This window comes from Canis lupus, chromosome 9 (assembly GCF_011100685.1).
Source record: "Canis lupus familiaris isolate Mischka breed German Shepherd chromosome 9, alternate assembly UU_Cfam_GSD_1.0, whole genome shotgun sequence".
Lineage (NCBI taxonomy): Eukaryota > Metazoa > Chordata > Mammalia > Carnivora > Canidae > Canis > Canis lupus.
In genome coordinates this window covers 1,019,720-1,041,801 of record NC_049230.1, presented here as the reverse complement: position 1 = coordinate 1,041,801, position 22,082 = coordinate 1,019,720, and the positions used below count along the sequence as shown (strand labels likewise).

The following is a 22,082-nucleotide window of genomic DNA, read 5'->3' as shown; positions in this document are numbered from 1 at the left end:
AGTTATTTGTCTTTCCTTTGCCTGGAACTGTGGAGCTTTAGTCCATACATCTATGGGCTAGTATGTGGTGAGGACTCAAAAAAAAAAAAAGTGCCTGTGCAGTTCTTTACATATAACCTTTTCCCCAAGTTTCTGGAGCTCTCTTCTGTGTAGTACCCTCCCTTCTGGACTCTTTCCTGCAGCTGCCAGCCCCTTGTGGCTTCCCAAACTCCAATTCCCATTTCTCCAACTTAGAAGCCTGCTGAGTTTTTAAAAATTTAATTTATTTATGAGAGACACAGAGAGAGGCAGAGACACAGGCAGAGGGAGAAAAAGGCTCCATGCAGGGAGCCCGATGTAGGACTCGATCCCAGGACCCCAGAATCATGCCCTAAGCCAAAGGTAGACACTCAACCACTGAGCCACCCAGGGGCCCCAAGGCTGCTGAATTCTGTCTGGCATCTCCTCCCTATGCCTGTGGCCCAGAAAGTGCCTTCAGGCAGAAAGCTAGGGGGATCTTGGAGTTCATCTCATTTGTTTTCCTTTTTTCAAGGACTATGGTCCTGTGCTGACTATTATCTGATGTCTGAAAACAGTAGTTTCATATATTTTGTCCAACTTTCTAATTGTTTATGGAGAGACATTAAAGTCTAGTCAGTAACAGCCCAGCCAGAAGCAGAAGTGAGCACTAGCCATGCTGTGGCTCTAGAATACACACCATCGAGGAGTACACTGATTTGGCTATTTCTTAAAGTATTTACTTTGGTGTAGAAGTTTTTTCTATATAAACTTTCCCCGAAGTGGCGTAACTGTTTCATCACAGTGCCTTCAAGAGGAGAGCTAACAAAGATCTACTTGACCTCCGCTTCTCAAAGGTTTACAGGACACTCTGCACTTCTTAAATAGTCTCAGGTTGTAATCATTAGCACAACACCAGCAGGAAGCTGGTGTTGGTCACTCAGTTCAGGACACAGCACTGCTCCTTCCTCTGACCAAAACACTGGCTCTGGGATTTCTTTAGTTATTATTGTAACAGTGCTGAGAGGCGGCACACATCGTGTACAATTTCACTGGTGTGTTGGCACTCACATCTGATCCCTTCTGAGAGTGAGGCAGGCAGAGCCAAGAGGATCAAGGGTGCTGAGCAGTAAGAGGGCAGGGCCCCTTGCCCCCTGGGGTCCTGTACCCTAATAGTCACAGTGCTGAATAAGCTCCCTAGTTCCCAGGGACAACTCCTGCTCCTGTCTGCCTCGTGCAGTCTACCTGTGATAGTGGCCAATGAGAAGATGTGTTGAGCCCTCTAGTGGGAGGCACTCCACCCTGTTCATAGCTCGTGTTGCCAGAGCCCAGCCAAAGGGCCCTGCCTGTCGTGTTGCATCACGACACGTTTCTGGTGCAGAGGACAGCCCTCCCGGGCTCCAGCTGGCCTCCCCCTGTGGCTTAGGCTGCTGGTCTCTCAGCCGGGTCTCACAAGGCTCTCCTAGGTCTGTCCGTCTCACTGACGCTCACATTCTGATAAGGTTCTCAGGCCTTAGGGGAGTTCCCTGGTTAGTGCACAGGTTTGAGGACCACGCAGGAAGAACAGAATGTACTGTTCCAGGTGCATTTACAATGGAGTCACTAGCAGTTCTTTGAGGTCACCTATCCTGTGTGATTTTAACCTTTTCTTACTTATCATAGATCCTTATCATGAATGGCTATCACTCGGAAACAGTGCTGGGTCATCAGCCTGCCTCCCATGCTCAACCCCTGGGTTTCACGAGAAACAGTAAAGCATCTGTGGGGCAGCCAGATGGCAATATTTTTGGTCTTGAGGGCGTGTGGACAAAGTAAGTCTAAGGTCCCACGTTCACAGTGTGTTTTTATGACCTCAGACCATGGCTGAGCTGGCAGAGCCAGAGCAGAGGCAATCTGAGTCCAGGGAAGGCACAGGGGGCAGTCTCCATGCAAGAGCACAAGACACCAAGAAGGGGACAGGTGAGATGGTGTCCTGGGGGCCCACTCGGCCCTCGTCACGGGCAGGTAAGGCCCTGCAGGACGGACATGAGGACAAACCCAGGAGGGCCTGGTGCGTTCACCCTGCAAGAACATGCAGAGAAACACACTGTGAAAAAAAAAAAAAAAAGAAAGAAACACACTGTGAGGTGAGTCGCTAGTAAAGAGAAGCCCAGGTTTATCAGCAGTCACCTGATTCCCAGGCTGGGAAGAGGCCTTGCCAGAGGCTGGGCTTCTCTCTGGAGCCCACTGGGCTGATCCAGGTCATTGTAGCACTTTCTTTGTCCTTTTCTCAACCATGTAAAATCCTAAACATAGCTCCTGGCTGGAGCCACGTCACTAGGCATGGCTGGGTCTGGCTCACAGAAGTGTGTAGCTGACAAACTGAGCTGTAATTTGGCCCACACTTTGTTTTGATTTTTTAATTAGCTGCCAATATTCAAAAATGAAAACATTCTATATAAAAAAAAAAAACAGTATTTCCAGCTTCTCTTGAAAAATGGGAAGCTCTGGCTCATTGGACCATCTGCCATTGAGGGGCACCTGTAGGATGGCGTCATCCGCTAGACGGAGCCAGCCTGCCAGGCGTCACCACCCCCACGCACAGTGCCGCCTGGCAGTTAGCACAGCCCCTGCACGCCTTCACCCAGCCACCTGCTGCCTGGTGCCCAGGGGCACTGGCGTCTGGGGCTGATCTCAGCCAGTGAACTCAGGGTCTGCTTGGACTCCGGTCCTGCTCCACTGGCTGGGAGCTGTGAGACCTCATGGGAGCACTCTGGGCCCGCGTCTCTCCAGGGGAACGCAGAGCCCCGACCTCCCGGCTCTGGGAACTGCTGAGAAAGGGACCCGCTGTGGCAGGCGCACGCCAGGCCTCTGTGGTGCTGGTGTGGGCTCCGCAAGCATTTGGGCTATGAGCAAGAGGCGGCTGGTTTTGTTTTTATCTGGATCGTTGGATAAGAAAAGCCTGGCAACGTGGTTATCTGATTTAGGTGTCAGCTCTGTAGAGAGGTCTGTATGGAAATATTCTGACTACACGGGATTTAAAACTAATTTTGGGTTAGTAGCCAGTTAATAGCATTGTGTGTACCCTTTTCTCAACATTTTATGCAACCCTTTTTTAAAGAGAAAAATGTTTAATTTCAAGAACATTGAATTTAATTCAATGTAATTCAATGTAATGTAATGTAATTTTCAAAAAACCCCAAAAAGTTAAAGAAAAAAAATTAACACCCACATCGTACTCTTTAAAAGTTGCCATCACCCCTCTGTCCCTCATCATTTTGATCCCCTGAGGGCTCCCCTTGGGGGCACCAGGGGAGGGAGGGTGAGGGTCTCTGCCAGGGGAGCACCTGGGATGCCCCTGAGCCACCGCCACCACCACTCACAACAGGATGGGCCTCGGGTGGGTGAGGTCTCCGGGACAGACTGACCTCCTGTTCCAGAGGAGCGTGACCCTGCGGTTCCACGCGTCGGGAGCTCCCAGCCAATGTCTGTGTGAGCTCCAGGACAGTCGTGGCTCCCCCTGACTGTGCGCCCTGTGGGGGTCAGGACGCCCCCTCTGGAACCCTGTGGTACACGGAGGGCTGGGACCTGGGACCTCAGGCGGGCACTCCGTGCCCCCCGGCCTCAGTTTCCTTACTCAAAAGTGGGACTCCAGTAGCTGTGCAGATGGGTTAGTGCTCTCGGGGTACAGCAGTGATGGCAGGGCACAGGCGGCAGTGCTCACGGCAGCCCCCCGCCCCAGGAGCACAGCCCCCCAGCCCCGCTGTGTTCTGACTCCTGCAAATCACGACGTGCACGTCCTTACTCCGCGAGCTTTCCTAGTCGCCCCTATACAGGCTGTGAGGCCTGACGACAATCAGAGCACACGGAAGGTGGCCAGCCTCACTTGGAGTTTAGAAACTGCAAATTAAAACCAATCATGAAATATATTTTTCGTCTATCAAGATTGGCATAAAGGAAAATGCTCGATAAAAATCCACCAGTAGGGATCCCTGGGTGGCGCAGCGGTTTGGCGCTTGCCTTTGGCCCAGGGCGCGATCCTGGAGACCCGGGATCGAATCCCACGTCGGGCTCCCTGCATGGAGCCTGCTTCTCCCTCTGCCTGTGTCTCTGCCTCTCTCTCTCTCTCTCTCTGTGTGACTATCATGAATAAATAAATAAATAAAAAATCTTTAAAAAAAAAAATTCCACCAGTACTGGGGGCACCTGGGTGGCACCGTCAGTCAGGCGGCCGACTCTTCATTTCGGCTCAGGCTCATGGGATCAAGCCCCACGTGGGGCTTTCTGCTCAGAGTCTGCTTGAGATTCTCTCTCTCTCTCAAATAAATGAAATCTTAAGGAAAAAAATCCACCAGTACCAGTATGGGAGTTAGGAAAGACACTGTCACAGCCTGCAGCCACGAGCACAAGTTGGGCCAACTTCTCCAGGGCGATTTGGAAACACCGTGCAGAAGTCAAACCACTCATACCTTTGACCCAGCGATTTCACTTCTGGATTATTCTGACAACAGACTCCCACAGCCCTGCATGAACACAGGATGGCTCGCTGCAGCACAGTCTGGGAGCTAAGACCACAGGCCATTTAAACATCAATGAACACGAAGTGTTTCAGGTAAAGAACGTCGTCACGAGTCGGATCACCGACCTCTCGGGGGTACCGAGCAGAAGGCCCAGGTGGGAATGAAAAAGCAAGCTGCCTACTGGTGTGATGCACACCCTACGTATTTGCCTCTATGGCCACAGAGCGCAGGGCATGTGGAAGAGGAGCAGGGACAGGTGCGGGTGGCCTGGGGGACGGAGGCGGGACGGGGGGTGGGGACGGCGGGGGGCGGGAGGGGTGGACTGACTTTTCACCAAACCCTGGGCACCATTCGTGGTGCGGGGCACAGGTCGCCGAGGTCTGCGCCCCCTTAGCCCCAGCGGGCATCCCGTACCCCGAGCGTGCGTGCGGGGACCCCTGGGGGGCCAACGGCTCTAACTGGCCCTGCCCGGTCACCCCGGCAAACTGCACTCCCAGAAGCGCTGGCGCCCCGGCCTCGCCTGCTGGGTCCGGCTTACCAGGGCAGCTGCTGCTTGCCGGAGGGGCCGACGCTGTGATCTTCGGGTGCTGTCCTGGCTGAGCGCATGTCCCCGCCAACCTGGTGACTTATTCATGTGTCATCCTGAGAAAATCCTTCCAATTGGATTAATATTGTAGTTAAAAAAGAATCATTGTAGATAGTTGTTACTTTTTAAAAATTTAGATTTATTGCTGAGAGACACAGAGAGAGGCAGAGACGCAGGCTGAGGGAGAAGCAGGCTCCATGCCTGACGCCTGATGCGGGACTCGATCCCGGGACCCTGGGGTCACGCCCTGAGCTGAAGGCGGACGCTCAACCACTGAGCCCCCCAGGGATCCCCTATAGTTGTGATTTTTTATTTTATTTTATTTTATTTTTTTTTAATTATTTATTTATTTATTTATTTATGATAGTCACAGAGAGAGAGAGAGAGGGGCAGAGACACAGGCAGAGGGAGAAGCAGGCTCCATGCACCGGGAGCCTGACGTGGGATTCGATCCAGGGTCTCCAGGATCGCGCCCTGGGCCAAAGGCAGGCGCCAAACCGCTGCGCCACCCAGGGATCCCTAGTTGTGATTTTTTAAATCACATCCCAGGTTGCCCTTCTTGTGTGTGATTCCTCAGTTCTGATTCTGTGTATTTTTAGGTTGGATTTTAAGCCATGTGACTGCCTGGGGGCACCTCAGCGGGCAGCTGCCCCCACTGGGGGGTCCGTGCCGCCCCCACTCGCCCCCACCCGCGACGCCCTGCACCCCTCCGAGGGTTGGGTCTTGCCGTGAATGACCTCTCCACAGGCCTGTTGCTCGAGCCCCGAAACCCCCTCACGTAGCTTCCAGGAAACTGCCCATGTTCCCACCGTCTACGCAGGGCAACAGCTTGAGAGCACACGACGCCTCCTGCCTCCTCCCGGGATACTCCTTCCTCAGCACCTCCCCGGCAGTGCTGCTCCAATCCCACCTCCTCCCGGGAATCTCGATCCCCCCCCCCCGCCCCCCCCGTCCCCCCCGCCCCCTCCCCCAGCTGCAGACTCAGGGCCTCCCTGGCTCCATTCTTCCAGTATCTCCCTGCTCAATGAGATTGAGCACCTATTGTATACCTGCTTGTGCTGACCAGGGGCGGGGCAGGGTCAAGGACGGTGCCCCACCCCAGCCCCCAGGATGGCGAGAGCTTAGCGGGGAAGGAAGGGCCCTGAGGTGGAGGCAGGTGCTGGGAAAGGAGGTGGGGCAGAGGTGTCTGCAGGGGCAGGCTGCAGGGGGCTGGGGGGCAGCAGGTCACAGCCCCGGGGCCCTGCGGGGGAGAGGGGACAGAGGGCTGGGGTCAGGGGATGGGCCTGGACAGAAGGCAGCTGGGAGTGGAGGGGCCCAAGGCCTTGGACAGGATGGAGCAGGGGCCACTGGGACCCTAAGGCCCCGCGTGCACTGGGTCACCCAGCAGCGGAGCAGGCACGGGGGTGGGGGTGCGGCCGGGCCTGCTGGGGGCAGGATGAGGCGGCTCCAGTCCCACCTCGAAACCAGGGAGCACGAGCACCATGTGCCATGAGAAACACCATCTAAGAAAAGTGGATCTCCATGTTTGATCACAGATGTCCACACCATTCAACGATTTCCTTACCATTTTTGAGCGTCCACGATCCCTACTGACAACGCACCGAAGATGGGCAAACGCAGGAGACCCTTCATCCCAGTTTCTAGAAGGGAGCTTCCAGACTGCTTATTTGGGGACCAATGCCCCACATTGTGCTTTGCCGTAAATGCTTAGGATCCCACACTCACGTCTCGAGCTCCTGCCTTCCTGACAGTAGCTTTGAAGATACTAGTGAGGCTTAAAAAGGTTCCTTCCCCAGGGGCCGCCGGGGCTCAGCGGTGGGGCGTGTGCCTTCGGCCCAGGGCATGACCCTGGGTCCCGGGATCGAGTCCCGCTCGGGCTCCTGCAGGAGCCTGCTCCTCCCTCTGCCCGTGTCTCTGCCTGTGTGTGTCTCTCAGGAATAAAGAAAATCTTGAACTAAAAAATATCCTTACACAAAGTGAGTATCATACAGGTAGTTCAGTCCTGAACGCCCCGGCTACGAGGGGAGCAGAGGTGTGCGGACATGAGAACACCTGAGTCGCGTTCACGTCCACCTCCTCCTCTCACCCCCATGAATCACAGGGTGAACCAAAAGCCACACGGGATGTTCCGTCCTGCTGTGTCACCACAGGGCGCCGTCCGCCCCGACCTCCCGGCCTCCCCAAGCGGCGCCTGAGCCCTCCGCTGGCAGAACCCAGACACGCACGCCCTTCCCAGGTGCGACGCTCGGGCCGGAGGAGTCGCAGGGTTCAGGCCCCTCCGCCCGGGCCCTGACAGCGAGCTCAAGGACGCCGACATCGGGTCAGCGTGTCGCTCCGCAGCCGTGCCAGGCGCACCGCGTGGCAGGACGGTCACCAAAGGCCCCCGGCGCGGGGAGGGGGTCAGGCGCGCTCATTCACTTCGCCAGGTTGGCCTGTGACCTGTGCTGCGTGGGGCCCGCCGCGATGGCCCCCCACGCAGGGCGGGTTCGGCCGCGCCCACGGTAGGCAGCTGGCCGCCCACTCACTGCGGGCCTGGCGCGGCGTAACCGTCCCCTCCCACGGGCTTCCCGACCTGTCTGACGACTGTTTCCCAACTGGCTGCTGCGGGCCTCCCCGGCCTCCTCCGCACTGCCGAGGCCCAGGTCGCACGGGGGAGCAGGCAGCAACAGAGACTGATGGCAGCCCGCTGCCCCGGCCGTCCCCCGGACACCTGGCGGTGGTCACCCGCACCCCTGCCGTCGCAGCCCACTCCCCGCCTGCACTCGCCCGTCCGAGCCCAGCCTCGCACCTTGCCAAGGGCCGGCCCGGGGGCTGGGGACACAGGAGCAGGTTGCCTCAACCCCCCTCCTCCCACACAGGCGCCCCCCCCGCCCGTGGCCCCTGGAGCACCCCCACCCCTAGCACGGCACCTGCGGCTGTCCACCCCTTCCGCCCTCCAGCTGCTCCCGTGGCCACGGGCCACCTGCGCACCCGGACCACTGCGCCCCGGGCACCGTCCTGCCCTCCCTGCCACACGCCCTGGGGACCACTCTTTGCTAGGACGTTCATCACAGGGGATTCCCAGGCTTCACCGACACACCTACACGCACAGTTTAAAGGACAGAAATAAGGTGACTAGACACGGGGGCACCTGGCTGGCCCACTGCTGGAGCGCACGACGCTTCATCTGGGGCTTGTGAGTGTGGGTTACTTGAAAAAATAAATAAGAATAAAACAAACACCTGTGCATTCAGCTTAAGCAGCAACGTTGCTGGGACGCCTGGGTGGCTCAGGGGCCGAGCGACTGCCTCCGGCTCAGGGCGTGACCCCGGGGTCCCGGGATCGAGTCCCGCATGTGGCTCCCTGCATGGAGCCTGCTTCTCCCTCTGCCCGTGTCTCTGCCTCTCTGTGTCTCTCATGAATAAATAAATGAAATCTTAAGAAAAAAAAGAAAGAAACAGCATTGCTATCACCTGTTTTTCTAAATAAAGTTTTATTCGCAGGCGGCCCCGCCCCTTGTGAACAGCTGGTCTGTGGCTCTTTCAGGCCGAGAATTGCACAGTGGCGAGAGACGCTGTGGGGCCACAAGGCCGAGGACACTTACTGCTTGGCCCTTTACAGAAACGTGCGCCAACTCTGACTCTGGATTTATGTCTTAAAAGGAGGGACAGGCGGTGGCAAAGTTGCTCAGTTCTCGGTGCCCGCAGTCTCTGTGGGGCCCTGGGCCTCCGCCCCTGCTGTGGCTGACAGGAGGCCGCCGTCGGGCCGGGCCTCAGCTCTTGGCAGGTGGCAGCGTCTGGCCAAGGGTGACCTGAGTGCTGTACACACGCCAGCGCGTCGCCGACGTCTGCACATGGGGGTGTGCGAGGCTTCCCGGGCCGAGGGGCGCCTTTGCGGGATCCTGTCCTGCCGTGGCTCTGGCCCTGCCTCGGCTCTGGCCCTGCCCCCGCCTTCCACGGCCCCTGCCCCCCTGCTTCCTGCGTCCCCGGCCACGTCTCTGCCTCTGGTGACCCTCCTGTCAGGGCCGCGTCGCTGAGGCAGCACAGAATCCTCTGTCAAGCCCAAGCTTTGACTTTGAATGATTACATCTTTCGTTCCGTAGACTCGTTTGCTCTTAAGTCTGTCTGGTCTTTCCTCGTGGCTCTTGGCGTCCCGAACGTCCTCTCTCATTTCCCCGAACCCAGGGAGCTCAGCTACCCCGTCCCGCTCTCCTGCGTCCTCCGCCCCGCGCCCTGCACCCGCTGTGCAGGACGCCACGCTCAGTGGGAATCGGGTTTCTGGGCATCTTTATGGCCCGTCTTGGCCACCGCCTGTCCTTGGGGCCCGAGCAGGTCAGAGTCATGGAGAACTAAGGTCCTCCGACCACGTAGACCTTGCTCCTGGCGCTAAAGGTCCTGCAGGCTGCATGAGGGCGAGGGCCCTGTCCTCGGGGGGCAGAGGCAGGCGGAGCCCGGGGCCGCTCACCTTCCCACCCACGGACGGGGGTGGGGCCCCTCCCCGTCCCTGCTGTCTGGGCAGCATCACCTGTCACATCCCCACCCTAGGTGGGTCCTGACTTTTGTCACTTGCTTTCTAAACACCGTGAGGCTGTGACACCCAGTGTCAAGTTCACGCAGTTTGACAGAGGCCTTGGGGCCAGAGCTGACGGTGGTGATCAGTCAGCAGCCAGGGCTCTTCCTTTGTAGGATTTTTGTAGGGCGCCCAAGTGGCTCAGTGGTGGAGCGTCTGCCTCCGGCTCAGGGCATGACCCCGGGGTCCTGGGACCGCATGGGGCTCCCCACAAAGAGCCTGCTTCTCCCTCTGCCTGCATCTCTGCCTCTCTCTGTGTCTCTCATGAATAAATAAATACAATTTTTTTTTTTTTTTTTTTTATTTATGATAGTCACAGAGAGAGAAAGGGAGAGAGGCAGAGACACAGGCAGAGGGAGAAGCAGGCTCCATGCACTGGGAGCCCGACGTGGGATTCGATCCCGGGTCTCCAGGATCGTGCCCTGGGCCAAAGGCAGGCGCCAAACCGCTGCGCCACCCAGGGATCCCTACAATTTTTAAAAAAAGGAATTCTTTACCTTCTTGACATGTGCTTCAAGGATGTGCCTTCAAGCATGACGGTGGCATTTTTTTTTTTCAAAGATTTTGTTCGTTTATTCATGAGAGACACAGAGACAGAGACACAGGCCGAGGGGCCGGCAGGCTCTTCTCAGCGTGGGGCCCTGAGTCTTCTCGCCTGGACTGTGGGTCACGGTGCACACTGGGTGAGGACTTCCTCCTCCTTCACGCTCCTTCCCGGGACCCTTCAAGGGGCGCAGTCTTCCTGGGACACGTCCCTGCCGACAGCTCAGGCCGTGATCCTCTGCCCGTGGCTACGCAGTCCCCTGGGCGGGATGGTAGTAAGACCCAGGAACCCGATGCGCTCTCTGTATCCTGTCCTTCCTCAAGGTTGTCTGTCTTGGGCACGGGACAGCCACCCGAGTCACCAGGACGGCTGCCGATCTCAGGCTTCTGCGTGAGGTTCCCTCCTCATTGGTCCACCGTGACCCCCCCACGCTGGTCCGGCTGAGGGACCTCCACTGGGAGCCGGCCAAAACCAGTACCTGATGGAATCAGATCCAACTGGGGACCGTGTCTGAGGGAAGTTGGCGGTAAGGACGCACGAGTTGGACTGTTGCTCACACCACGGCGGATTGGTCTTCACTGGCTTCTGTCAATGTCCTCTGCTGCCTACGGTACAAAGTTGGGCACTTTGCTGTAAGACTTGTCTGGTGTTCTCCAGGGGTTAAAAATGGAGGGTCCCAAGGGGCCCTGAAGGCAGGCACACTGGGGTCCATACACCGCAGCGTCACCTAGAATGTGGTGGGCAGCGCGGGGCAGGCAGGCTGCCCTCCTACAGGGGCCGTTACGGGCCGTGATCATGGCGGTTGCATCCAAGGGACGCCACCGGGAGTTGGGGAGATTTTTTTTGGTAACGGCCCTTGTCTCTTCAGTCCCCAAACACTCCCTTGTGGTGCTTTTTCAACCCAAGGGAAACCATTCAGATTACAGAACGTAAGAAAGGTCCTGCCCGGGCTCAGTAGGATCTATCAGCTAGATCTCTCCTGCAGGAAACAGGGCAAACAGATGGCCCTACCGAGGTCCATCCCAGGCCTTCAGGGCTCTGAATTGGGACCCGGACCTAAGGGCCTCTAATAGAACATGTTTGGTCGTAACTAGACCAGTAAACTCCCTCGTGCTGATGATTATCTAAATAGGCCTCCTCCGAAAAACCCTGGTTACCTGGGGAACGCAGGCCTTCCTACCCAAGGGGGCTCCACAGGGTCCCTCTGGCTGTGCCGGGGGCAGCTCCCTCACTCCTGTCCCAGGTTAACGGCTGTAACTGGAACCATGGCCTTGGGTGAGGCTACCTCAGGGCAGGGACTTTAACTAATCTTCCCAAGCAGCTGCCGAAAGTCCCTTTGGGGGAAATTCTTCTCTTCTCTGGCCACGGACTGTCTACTCCCCCTTGTTGGCGGGAAAACATGGTGTGTGCTCCTCCATCGGGTCTGCTGAGCTCTAGAACCGGGGGCCCTCTCTCCTGCCTTCCGGCCCCCTCCTCCTGCTCTGCGCCATCCTAGGTGCGGCCTGCACACTGGCTTCTAGACCACCCTTGATTCTCCTCCCACCCTCCTCTCGAGGAGCCAAGAACACATCCTGGACTTAACACCACCCACTCCATGTTTCTCCACCAGTGCCCCAGGTAAAAGCTGACAATGGGGAACAAACTGACTTTTAAACAGATCCAGAGGCGCCTAGGGGCCTCAGTGATTGGGCGTCTGCCTCGAGCTCAGGTCCTGCTCCAGGTCCAGGGACTCCTCACCGCGTCGGGCTCCCTGCTCAGCGGGCGTCTGCTTCTCCCTCTGCCTCTGTGTGTTTTCTCTTTCTCTTGCTGTTTAAAACTTCCTAAGGTTTTAACAAATTTTCCAAGATTCTTTTGACTCATTAAGTCTTTTTATTTGGCATGTTAAGTTCCTCTGGAAGAACTGTTAAATAATAAGCCTTAGGTTATATTGCTTGGGTAAATGCTGTAATATTGCAGAGAGGATATGCAATTCCTAAAGTCTTCGGCCATCACTTGGTATAAGGCCATCACTTGACATTCTGATTACTGAAGTGCTGTGTGGCAGAAATAACCAGATTTCCCTGTCAGCTACGTTGTGACCTCTCAACAGATCTTTAGCCACGGCCATTTTTGAGTTTTTCATTTACAGTTACTGTTCTTATTCTCTTGAAAAATGGGTTTGATCTTCAAGAGGATTCATACAAAGGACTGTTAGGAAAAATACAGGTATTCAGTATCTTTAGGATCATAAAACTGAAATTAGTAAGAATTTCCAGAACTAACTAAACTGAGAATGATTACAGTTTATGACTCTTGTTTGAAACATTGCCAGTTCTTTAATATTTGCTCTTTGCTCTTCCAGCCTGAGGAAACTTTGTCTTAGGACATCAGCGACATATGGGAATAATAAAGTATTCCTCTGCCAGCAAACTGAAGCCTTTAACTTTTCTACCTGAACCCTCTGAAATCCTAAAGGTCCTGGTCAGTGTCCTTTCTTCCGTGGCGACCATGGTCATTTGCATACATTCAATAAGAACCTGTTCTTGTAACAGGACACCACTGGAAACATCGGTTATTTTACCAAGGTTTGGCGGAGCGTCATCTTTGAGAGACAGGCGTAGACTCAGATATGACTAAGCAGCTTGAAGGAATGAAGGCTGATTTTCTGAAACCTGGAGCCGTAAAGCCCCTTGGAGATGTTGGCCGGATACCTGGGCCGGAGCTCCCAACGGCCTCACCAGGGAGTAAAGAATGTCAGTTCCTGGCAGGTGCAGGAGCCTCAGGATACCCTGGGGACCTTGAGAAGAGGAATACGCCCAAATCTACAGGCATTACAGGCATGTCTGACAAGTACTGGACTTGGCTTCTGGCCTGGAGAGGCTACCAGAAGTTCAACCTAGAGATTCCTTATAAAAATTTCCAGCAAAGTGGATTCTGAAAGATCTAAATGATCAATCTCTGTTCCTCCTGAGCTTATATAAATCATTAGGTCACGTTTTGTTAAAACTGGACTCGTTTTACAAATGACTAGGTCCCGATTTGGCTACCTCTGTATACAGGTGAGGGCTACGGTAGAGAGAAAACGTTTCAGTAACACGTCTTTGTAGATAGATTCTAAGCATTGAGACTCAAGAAAACTGGATTATTCTTTTACCGATAAGGGGTTCTTTGGGTGAGAGTTGCCCCAACGCATTCAACAGAGTTATTAGTTATTGTCCCTTTGGAGTTACTATGTGGCAAACCTTTTCTCCTATAGACCTATCAATCGACGGAGACTATAATGCTCTATTAAATTATTTACTCAAGGCCAGGTTAATTCATAAATCTCTAAATGAATATGCAAACCATATCCTCCGGAAACCTGACTTGACAGACACTAGCAACCCACCCCATATAAACCCCACAGACATGATTTATTTTTATTTATTTATTTTTTTAATTTTTATTTATTTATGATAGTCACAGAGAGAGAGAGAGGCGCAGAGACACAGGCAGAGGGAGAAGCAGGCTCCATGCACCGGGAGCCCGATGTGGGATTCGATCCCGGGTCTCCAGGATCGCGCCCTGGGCCAAAGGCAGGCGCCAAACCGCTGCGCCACCCAGGGATCCCCACAGACATGATTTAAAGGATTGGGAGTTGGGTGCCTGGTGGCTCTGTGGATGAAGTGTCTGCCTTCACCTCAGGTCATGATCCCGGGGTCGTCCTGGGACCGAGTCCCACATCGGGCTCCTTGCTCAGGGGGGAGTCTGCTTCTCCCTCTGCCCCCTGCACCCCCACCCCCACCCCCCACTCATGCTCTCTTTCTCATCACTCTCTTTCTCAAATAAATAAAATCTAAAAAAAAAAACATAAAGGAAGGGGGGCTCCTATAGCAGGGGGTTTAACTCCAAAATGGAAGGGCCTCTTCGGGGTCATGTCACGTGGCCCCACTCCTCGGGGGCTCATCGGCCTACAATAAAACCTGTATCTCCGTCAGGGGAAACCAACGAGCAAACTCACGTGCCTTCTTATCCCTGTGAACCAGTGGAAGACCTCAAACTTCTCTTCAAACAACAGTAAAGAGTTGGAGGGCGAGTTTGGTTAACTAGCAAGGGTCTTTTTATTCAGGCTTCTCTTGCTCATCATAGTATCAACCTCATTTTGTTGTCTTTATGGTGTCTCCCTGCCTGGTGCCCAGACTCCTTCAGGTGCTTCCGCACCTCTAGTTGAGAGACGACCCTTCCTACTCAGGGAGGCTCCACACGTCGCCGACCTTGGGGTAGCTGCCTCTGCCTTCAGTGACTCGATACATAAATTCCCCGACTGACGGGTGCCAACCCGCGGGCAGGGACACCTCCAGGCCCCTACTCAGCAGGAGGAGGTTACAGACCTCGAGGCCTTCCACCCTCAGCAACCTTAGAGATCGAGGGGTCCAAATCGTTCAGGGAGGGACTGACGCGGGAAACAAAGGCAGAGGGAGATGTAGGTAAAATTAAATGTTCGTGGGCAGCCCAGGTGGCTCAGTGGTTTAGCGCCACCTTCAGCCCAGGGCCTGATCCTGGGGTCCCAGGATCGAGTCCCACGTTGGGCTCCCTGCGTGGAGCCTGCTTCTCCCTCTGCCTCTGTCTCTGCCTCTCTCTGTGAGTGTCTCTCACGAATGAATAAATAAAATCTTAAAAAAAATTTAAATGTCCGTATAGCCTGCAGCCTATTGAGAAACACTGGGGGAGGCAGAATGGAACGTTCCTCCAGGAGGCTCCAACTGTCCTCCCGTCACCGCCTCACTGGAGGGATGCACAGCCTTGGTTCGGCCGCAGCCGGGCCTCCAGGGTCCCGCAAGTCTTCAGAGCACAAAGGTCCCTTTGGAATGTTCTGTATGGCCAGTCTCCCCGACCCCTACGTGTGTAATCAGTTGCTCCTCACACTCCAGGGCCGCAGCTCACCTGTCGTCCTGCTTTAATAAACCCACCATTTTGCCCCGAAGACATCTCGAGAATTCTTTTCTGGCCGTCGGGTCCAACCCCGCCGGCCTCACACTTGAAGACTACGTTACAAGGTTGGGACTAACCACGAGAAGCGTAAGAAAGGCAGCCGAGGAAGCGGCAGGAGATGGCAAATGCGACCTTCCCAGCGAAGGGCAGGGGGAAAGGAAAGCCGTTCAAAGCATGCGGAGCAGAAAATACAAACTAAGACGGGGCGGGCAGGGGCCCGGCAGGCTCTGGGGGCGCGAGTGGGGCGCAGGGGACGGTGCCGGCCTTCCCATGGAGGCCGCCCCCCCAACAGGAGGGCGCGGGAAGGCGGGAAAGGGGTCAGGGAAGCAGGAGCCCGAAGGGCTGAGGCCGGGAAAGCAGAGGCACCGCGGGGGGAGGGCTGCGGAGCTGCGGTGGCCACCGGGAAGCCGGGGACAGCGGGAAGCCGGGGACAACCAGCAGGCGCGGCCCGGCCCGGGTGGCGCCAGGCCCACTGCCCCAGGCACCGCCCCCGGAGGAGCCCGGGGATCAGCTCTGCGGGCAAAGCAAAGTGGGGCCGCGGTCACTCAGTCGCGGCGGCTGGGACGGCTGTGTGGCCACCCGGGCCACCGGAAAAAAAAGGTTTGGCCCCTATTTTATAACATATACCGTGATGAATTCCCAGTGATCGTGGCTTTAAACACAAAAACATGAAGCCATGACGTTAGAAGAAACCGTGAAAGAAACCTGTCTCACCTTGGGGTGGAACAGGCCTAAATATGGCACAAAATCCAGGGAGGATTAACAACATGCCCAGTGACTCAGGAGCATAAAGATGAAAAATACGTGTGTGACAAAGACCAGTGTAAGCAAAGTCAAAACCAGATGAGACACTGAGGGGGGCTGAGATCTGTAATTCTGTCTCAGAAAAAGCCAGATTTCCACCATAAAGATGAGCTCCCACAGATCAGTGAGACAAAGGGAGCAAACACCACGTGCAAAGGGGTGAGAACTGGAGACAAGAAGACCGAGGCCACCACTGCCAGTGTGACGGGTCCTGCGCACCCGCACCTCCAACCCACGCACCTCTCCAACCCCACCTCCCCTGTGTGCACCCCTGTGCATACCCCCACCCCCCTCCTGCGCATACCCCCGCATGCACCCCCCACTCCCCCCATGCACATCCCTGCACACACACCCCCACTCCCCCCATGCACACCCCTGCACTACCCCCCCCGCGTACCATCCCACACCCCCACCTCCCCTGCGCACACCCCCTACCCCCTCCTGCGCACCCCCCACATTCCCCCCCATGCACCCTGCACCCTTGTGTGCCCAGGAACTGCTGGTGTCCACACAGAGCAGCTGGACACCTCCCCAGTGAGAAATGCATCTGCTTTCTGACAAAGCAACGCTCCGCCCCTCGAATTTACAGACACCCTGGAGAGAGTGTGTACAAGGCCATTCACTGTAACATGACGTGTGGGACAAAGGTTGGAAATAATCTATAATGTCCGCTGCAGGACACAGTCACGTCGGTTCACGTGCGCATGACGGAGCGCGACCGCGCGGGCAGAGAGCTGGGGCGAGGGCTCTCCCTGCGCTCGGATCCCCCAAGGGGTGCGTGTAGCTGCCCTGGCTTGGCCTCGGCCTTTGGGCCACGTGGGGTCATGCGGCTCCCCAGAGGTGGGCCCTCCGGATGGACGCTGCTGGACACCCAGGACGACCAGGCAGGACCAGGACCAGGACGGGGTCATGCTCAGGAGGCCGAGCAGAACAGAGGACGCCTGCGTCTCCTGGCCTGGAGGCTCTGGCTCCCTGCGGAGGGGGCCTGCACCACGCCGCGGGTGGGGACGCGCACGGCACCGGGCTTCAGCGCGGGAGCCCACCCAGGCGGGAAGGGCTTAGCATGTGCGCCTGCACTTCAGCCTGGCCGTGGCCACCGTGGCCACCTTGCTGTCCCCCAGCCCTGCCAGCAGAGGCCAGAGACACACTGTCTCCCCTCCATTCTGACCCCTGGCTCTAGTTTGTCACTAAGTTCCTCCTGCCGGCTTCCCTGTTGCCTCTGGCAGAGCAGGGTCGCTGACAGGAACCCAAACTCCCCTCCAGCTTGAAGGACTGCCCTGAGCCAGCAGGACCCCCGACCTGACCTTCAATGCCCACCCGCATGTACCCAATGACCTTTGTCCCACACAGTCGTCCCATAAACCAGGAAGTGCTTTCTGCACTTTGGAGATAATCTTCCGGACGCATGTGGGGTCCTCCCGGGGCCGGGCCTCCCTGAAGTAAGGCAGTCGCCAGCACCGTCTCTGCCCTGTTGGGGCCCAGGAGCCCGGGAGCCTGGGCCTCAGTCTACCTGGCTCAGAGTCGTCCTGGGAGGTGAGGCCGGAGGGGCTGGATCCCAGGTCCAGCAGCTTCCACGTGTCCTGGAGGGGACTGCTAGCTGGTGTTGAGGAGCTTCGGGTGTGGTGGCCACTCTCCTTGTGGGGTCCGGGAGCCGGGCGTGGCCTTGGGGACCGGTTTTCTTTCTGTCGAGTTGACCTGTGTTGTCGCTATGAATGTAAAGATGTAGGACATGTAGCCCCCAGTAGGCGACCAGAGAGCGGGCCTGGCCAAAGGCAGGCTGTGGGGTGGGGCTCTGGGGACAGGCTGGCCGGCGCTCCTACGGACGCCGGACGGACATAGCTGCCTTGTCGGGCAAGGGCAGTGTGGTCTCCATGGGAGGTGGGACCTGGAAGGACCGATGCCTGTCCGGCTGAGCCAAGGCCCCGCCGAGCCCTCTGCGGGTGCACCTCTGTGGTCAGGAGCCGGCCCCGTGCCCAGCACCCCAGGGAACCCACTCGCCAAAGGGACCAGCAGGTCCTGCCACCCTGAGCGGCGTCTGGTCCATCACTCACGGTGATGGCCACCTGCCAGGACACCGGGTGCGCCGCTCCCCGGGGTGGGTCCCTGCGCCGAGACCGGCCTGCCGTACCTGCCCGGGCTCAGCCGCCCCCGCTGCGCAGCCTGGCGGAGGATGGCTGCTGCCGACGGTCTGGGCCACGCCGGGCTGGACGTCTCCAGGGCGGGCAGGGACACGTTCTTCCCTGAGGTGCTCCGAGTCCTGCGTGGGAATGCAAGCAAGAGGATTTCAGCGTCGGGGTCGCTGCTGGGGCGTGTTGCCGAGGTCTCCCTCAACATCGGGGAAATGTTGTCCCCGTGTTTCTGGGATCGGGGACTCCTGCACGTCGGTGACAAGCCAGAGGGAGGGGTGTGGCCGCGTCCACCTGAGCGCCCGGCCTTCAGCGTCACGGACCCCTCGTCAGCGTCAGGGGAGGAGGCCCCGGGCCTGGCAACTTGCCGGCGGCCTGAACCCCCCACACCCACCTGTGGGGGCACCTGCAGGACGGGGGGCACAGGGAAGGGAAGGAGCCGAGCCAGGCAGGTAACCAATAACGCTCAGGTTTATGGGTGATTTGGGAGATTTCCTTCTAATAACATGTTTAAAAGTTTGATCAACGCAGGCGGTTTCACGGTTACCAAGAGCTGGCGTGTCAGTGCATCTCCCACCAGAGGTGAAGGGGTCCTCCAGAGGCGGGGGTGCAGGTGAGCGGGGCTCTCGCAGGGGACAGTGTCATGCAGGGGAGGGGTCCCCTGGGGCAGGGGTCCTCTGCTGGAGAATGCCAGGGTCTCCACCCCTCCCTGTGGCTGGCCCTGCCCAGCGCCTCAGGCCGGTGTTCCCCATCGGGCAGACCATTGTGGGGGCCGTGGCGCTGTCCTCGCTGTCCCGTGACTCAGCCCCTGGCCTCGCGGAGGGCTTGTGGAGCCCGAGTGCAGCCCCCCTCCCACCGGGCCGTGCGTGGCAGGAGAGCTCAGGCATTGCCAGGCTCTGGCCACCGCTCGCCTCCTCCCACTCAGTGGCCAGGCCCCGAACCGGGATTCCTTCCCTCTCACATCCCAAATCCATCCCACAGCGAGTCCCGGCTTCAGCGGCCTCCAGATCGGGTGCCTCTCCTCAAAGGCCGCCTGCCCCTCTGGACCCAGGCCCCGGGTCGGCGAGGAGCCTCGGCACGGCCGCCACTCTAGGGGCTCACGTCACCCCGGGCGGCGCAGGCATCCACCTCCCAGCCGGCTTTCTCTTTGTTTTAAATAAATCGAAAAGGCAAGCCACACATGGGAGACGATCTGCAGAACATGGGCGGATAAAGATTAGCCATAAGCCTTTTAAAGCCCCCGTATCCTTCTAGGAAACGGAATGTCACTGAGTGAAACCCTAGACACAGGTGCACAGACGCAGCGCTGACACGCGCCTGCTCCCTTGCACCAGCTCGGTACAGGCGAAGCGTCTAGTCGTGGGGAAAGGCTTGGGAAGAACAGGACTCTGAAGGCAGCCACACGCAGCCCGTGCGGGGCTCAGGCGCCAGGCCCCACACGCCTGCAGCTGGCACACCCGCGGGCCTGAGCTCCAGCAGACAGAATTCAACATGTGTTCTGGGTAAAAACTCAGCAGAGTTTTAAAGAAAGAACTTTAAAATGAGGCACCGTCTGCTTGAGGCCAAACCATATGGAACTGCTGATATTCAACCATGTCTGACTTACAGCAAACCATCTACCTGGACATAAAATGCATAAAGCATTTGGGGCACCTGGCTGGCTCAGTCAGTGGAGCGTGTGACTCTTGATCGCGGGGCTGTGAGCTTGAGCCCCACGTTGGGTGTAGACATTGCTTAAAAAAATAAAATCTTTACCAAAAAAAAAATTTCAATAAAGCATTCTATAAATCAGGACGAAGGCATGGGAGCCAGTGACCCTGCTCTCCGCGCTCCATGGGAGTCCTGGCCAGGACAGCAGTGCCAGACAGGACTGTGCAGGGGGAGCCTGGCACTTGCCTCAGACGCGCTCCGTCAGCCCAGAGAACACAGGAAAACCGCTGCCACACGTATTAGCACCAATCAGTTCTGTGGAGTTGCTACGTAGAAAACTCGGTAAGGGGATCCCTGGGTGGCTCAGCGGATTGGCGCTTGCCTTTGGCCCAGGGTGTGATCCTGGAGTCCCAGGATCGAGTTCCGTGTCGGGCTCCTCGCATGGAGCCTGCTTCTCCCTCTGCCTGTGTCTCTGCCTCTCTCTCTCTTTCTCTATCATAAATAAATAAATAAAATCTTTAAAAAAAAAAAAAGAAAAGAAAACTTGGTAAAAGCCAACTATGCTCCTGATTGCCTGCAACAGCGATTCTTGAGATTAACAAACCGGTACAGTCATTGAACACAACACCGTCCAGCAATAAGAAGAGAGCTTGCAAACCATAGGAGGCTGTGGGGGAAACGCAGCTGCATGTTACCAAGAGCAAGAGGCCGATCTGGAAAAGGCTGCAGAGTGTACGATTCCACCTCCGTGACATTTGGGGGGTGGGAGGCAGGCATGAGACAGAGAGACAATCAGGGATGGAGCTGGGGAGGGGGCGGTACACAGGGCAGTGAGGAGTTTTAGGACAGGGAAACTATCCAGCCCAAGAGGGTGGACGCACATCATCACACATGTGTGCAAACCCGTAGAGCGCACAGGAGCAGGGTGAGCCATGATGTGCGCCACGGGCTCCGGGTGACCGTCGTGTGTCCGAGCAGGTCCATCCGTGCTGATATATTTCCACAGCAAAGAATGTACACCAGTGGTGTCCAGACCTGGGCTTGGAAAGCCACACCTGCCAGGCCAAATCCTGCCAACCACCTTGTTTTTGTCCAGCCCACGAGTTAAAAATAGTTTTTACATTTTTAACTAGTTGAAGAAAATCAAAAGAAGAAAGTTGCATGGCATGAAATTCTATGAAATGAAACTTCCAGGACCCATGAAGTTTTCCTGGAGCACATCCAGGCCTGTCTGCTCACCTGTCACCTGTGGCGCCTCCAGGCCACTTGCGGAGCTACATTGCCGTAGAGAACATGAAGCCCTCAGAGGTGTGGTCCTACGCAGTGACCCACCCCCAGCCCTCTATGGAAGAGCTGCATCCGCATCGACACAGCTCAGAAATATAAAGTGGAATAAAAGCGCTGTGCAGAAAGATACATACACAACCAATGTGATTTATACAGATTTTAAAATATCTGCTAAGAGAAACACCAGAGTCAGGAGAGCCTGAAGGGAGGTATCGGGGTAGAACACGTAATGGGGTCTTGACTTTATACTATTTTGTTTATTAAGTTGGATGGTTTACTTCATATCAGTCTTTGTATCTTCTTAGAAGTCCAAAATATTTATAATAAAAATACACAAATTAAAATATCTACCCAGTAAAGATCAAATGGGACAAACGGCTAAGAAAGCTTTGTGAGGATTTTCTAAAAATAGAAACAAGGGCAACCTTGTTGTATGCATTTGTAATAAATTAAAGATATTACAAAGGTATGGGTTTTAAAAAAAGATTTTATTTATTTGAGAGAGAGAGAGTGTGAGCAGTGGGAGGAACAGAGAACGAGAGGGAGTCCCAAGCAGACTCCCTGCTCGATCCCATGACTCCCAGATGAGTCAGCTGCCTAACTGCCTGCCACCCAGGTGCCCCGCAAAGGTATGATGTTTGTTTGTTTGTTTGTTTGTTTGTTTATTTATTTATTTTAAGGTATGATATTTAAAAAAGGTCGGCACCAGCTGGGGAGAGGACTCTTCACTGGAGCTGTGTAGAAAATAAATACAGGTCCAAGTCTAGCAATGCCGAGACGCCACCCCACGGTCTGTCAAACACTGGCCTGGCTCTTCCCAAAGGTGAGCATCATGAAGGACAAACCGGGTCAGAAGACCCATCACACATGCATCTACCTCCTCGTACACGCACACACGTGTGCACACTGCACATGTGCACAAACACACCTACACATGCAAACCCCCAAGTGCATCTACATGCATGACTACACAACCAGACACACAGGCACAGGTGTACAAGTGAAAGGCAACGTGGGTCCTAGACTTGTGACTCACAAAATCTGATATAGGATATGTATTAAATTCTAGGACCATATTAATGTTGCTTCCT

At 56.1% G+C, this 22,082-nt stretch overlaps 1 protein-coding gene and 1 long non-coding RNA gene across 10 annotated transcripts in view; one reads left to right on the top strand and one right to left on the bottom strand.

Moving 5' to 3' along the window:
• Positions 1–13,913, top strand: part of LOC119873203 — a 32,519-nt gene extending 18,606 nt beyond the window's left edge. Inside the window, exons 2-3 of the long non-coding RNA XR_005364106.1 lie at positions 10,498–11,791; positions 12,516–13,913. This is a non-coding gene — a long non-coding RNA (uncharacterized LOC119873203). The remainder of the gene's footprint in view (positions 1–10,497; positions 11,792–12,515) is intronic.
• Positions 1–22,082, bottom strand: part of CCDC57 (coiled-coil domain containing 57) — a 101,841-nt gene that overhangs the window by 11,970 nt on the left and 67,789 nt on the right. For 4 of the 9 annotated variants that reach the window (XM_038546254.1, XM_038546256.1, XM_038546255.1 and 1 more), the window contains 2 exons: positions 18,057–18,185; positions 17,439–17,634 (listed from right to left, as the gene is read on the bottom strand). In XM_038546254.1, the coding sequence (XP_038402182.1) occupies positions 17,439–17,634; positions 18,057–18,185 (325 nt within the window). Of the gene's footprint in view, positions 1–5,030; positions 5,150–10,013; positions 10,780–17,438; positions 17,635–18,056; positions 18,186–22,082 lie in introns of those variants that run through there. The other 5 variants (XR_005364101.1, XR_005364100.1, XM_038546257.1 and 2 more) reach the window with 4 other exon arrangements.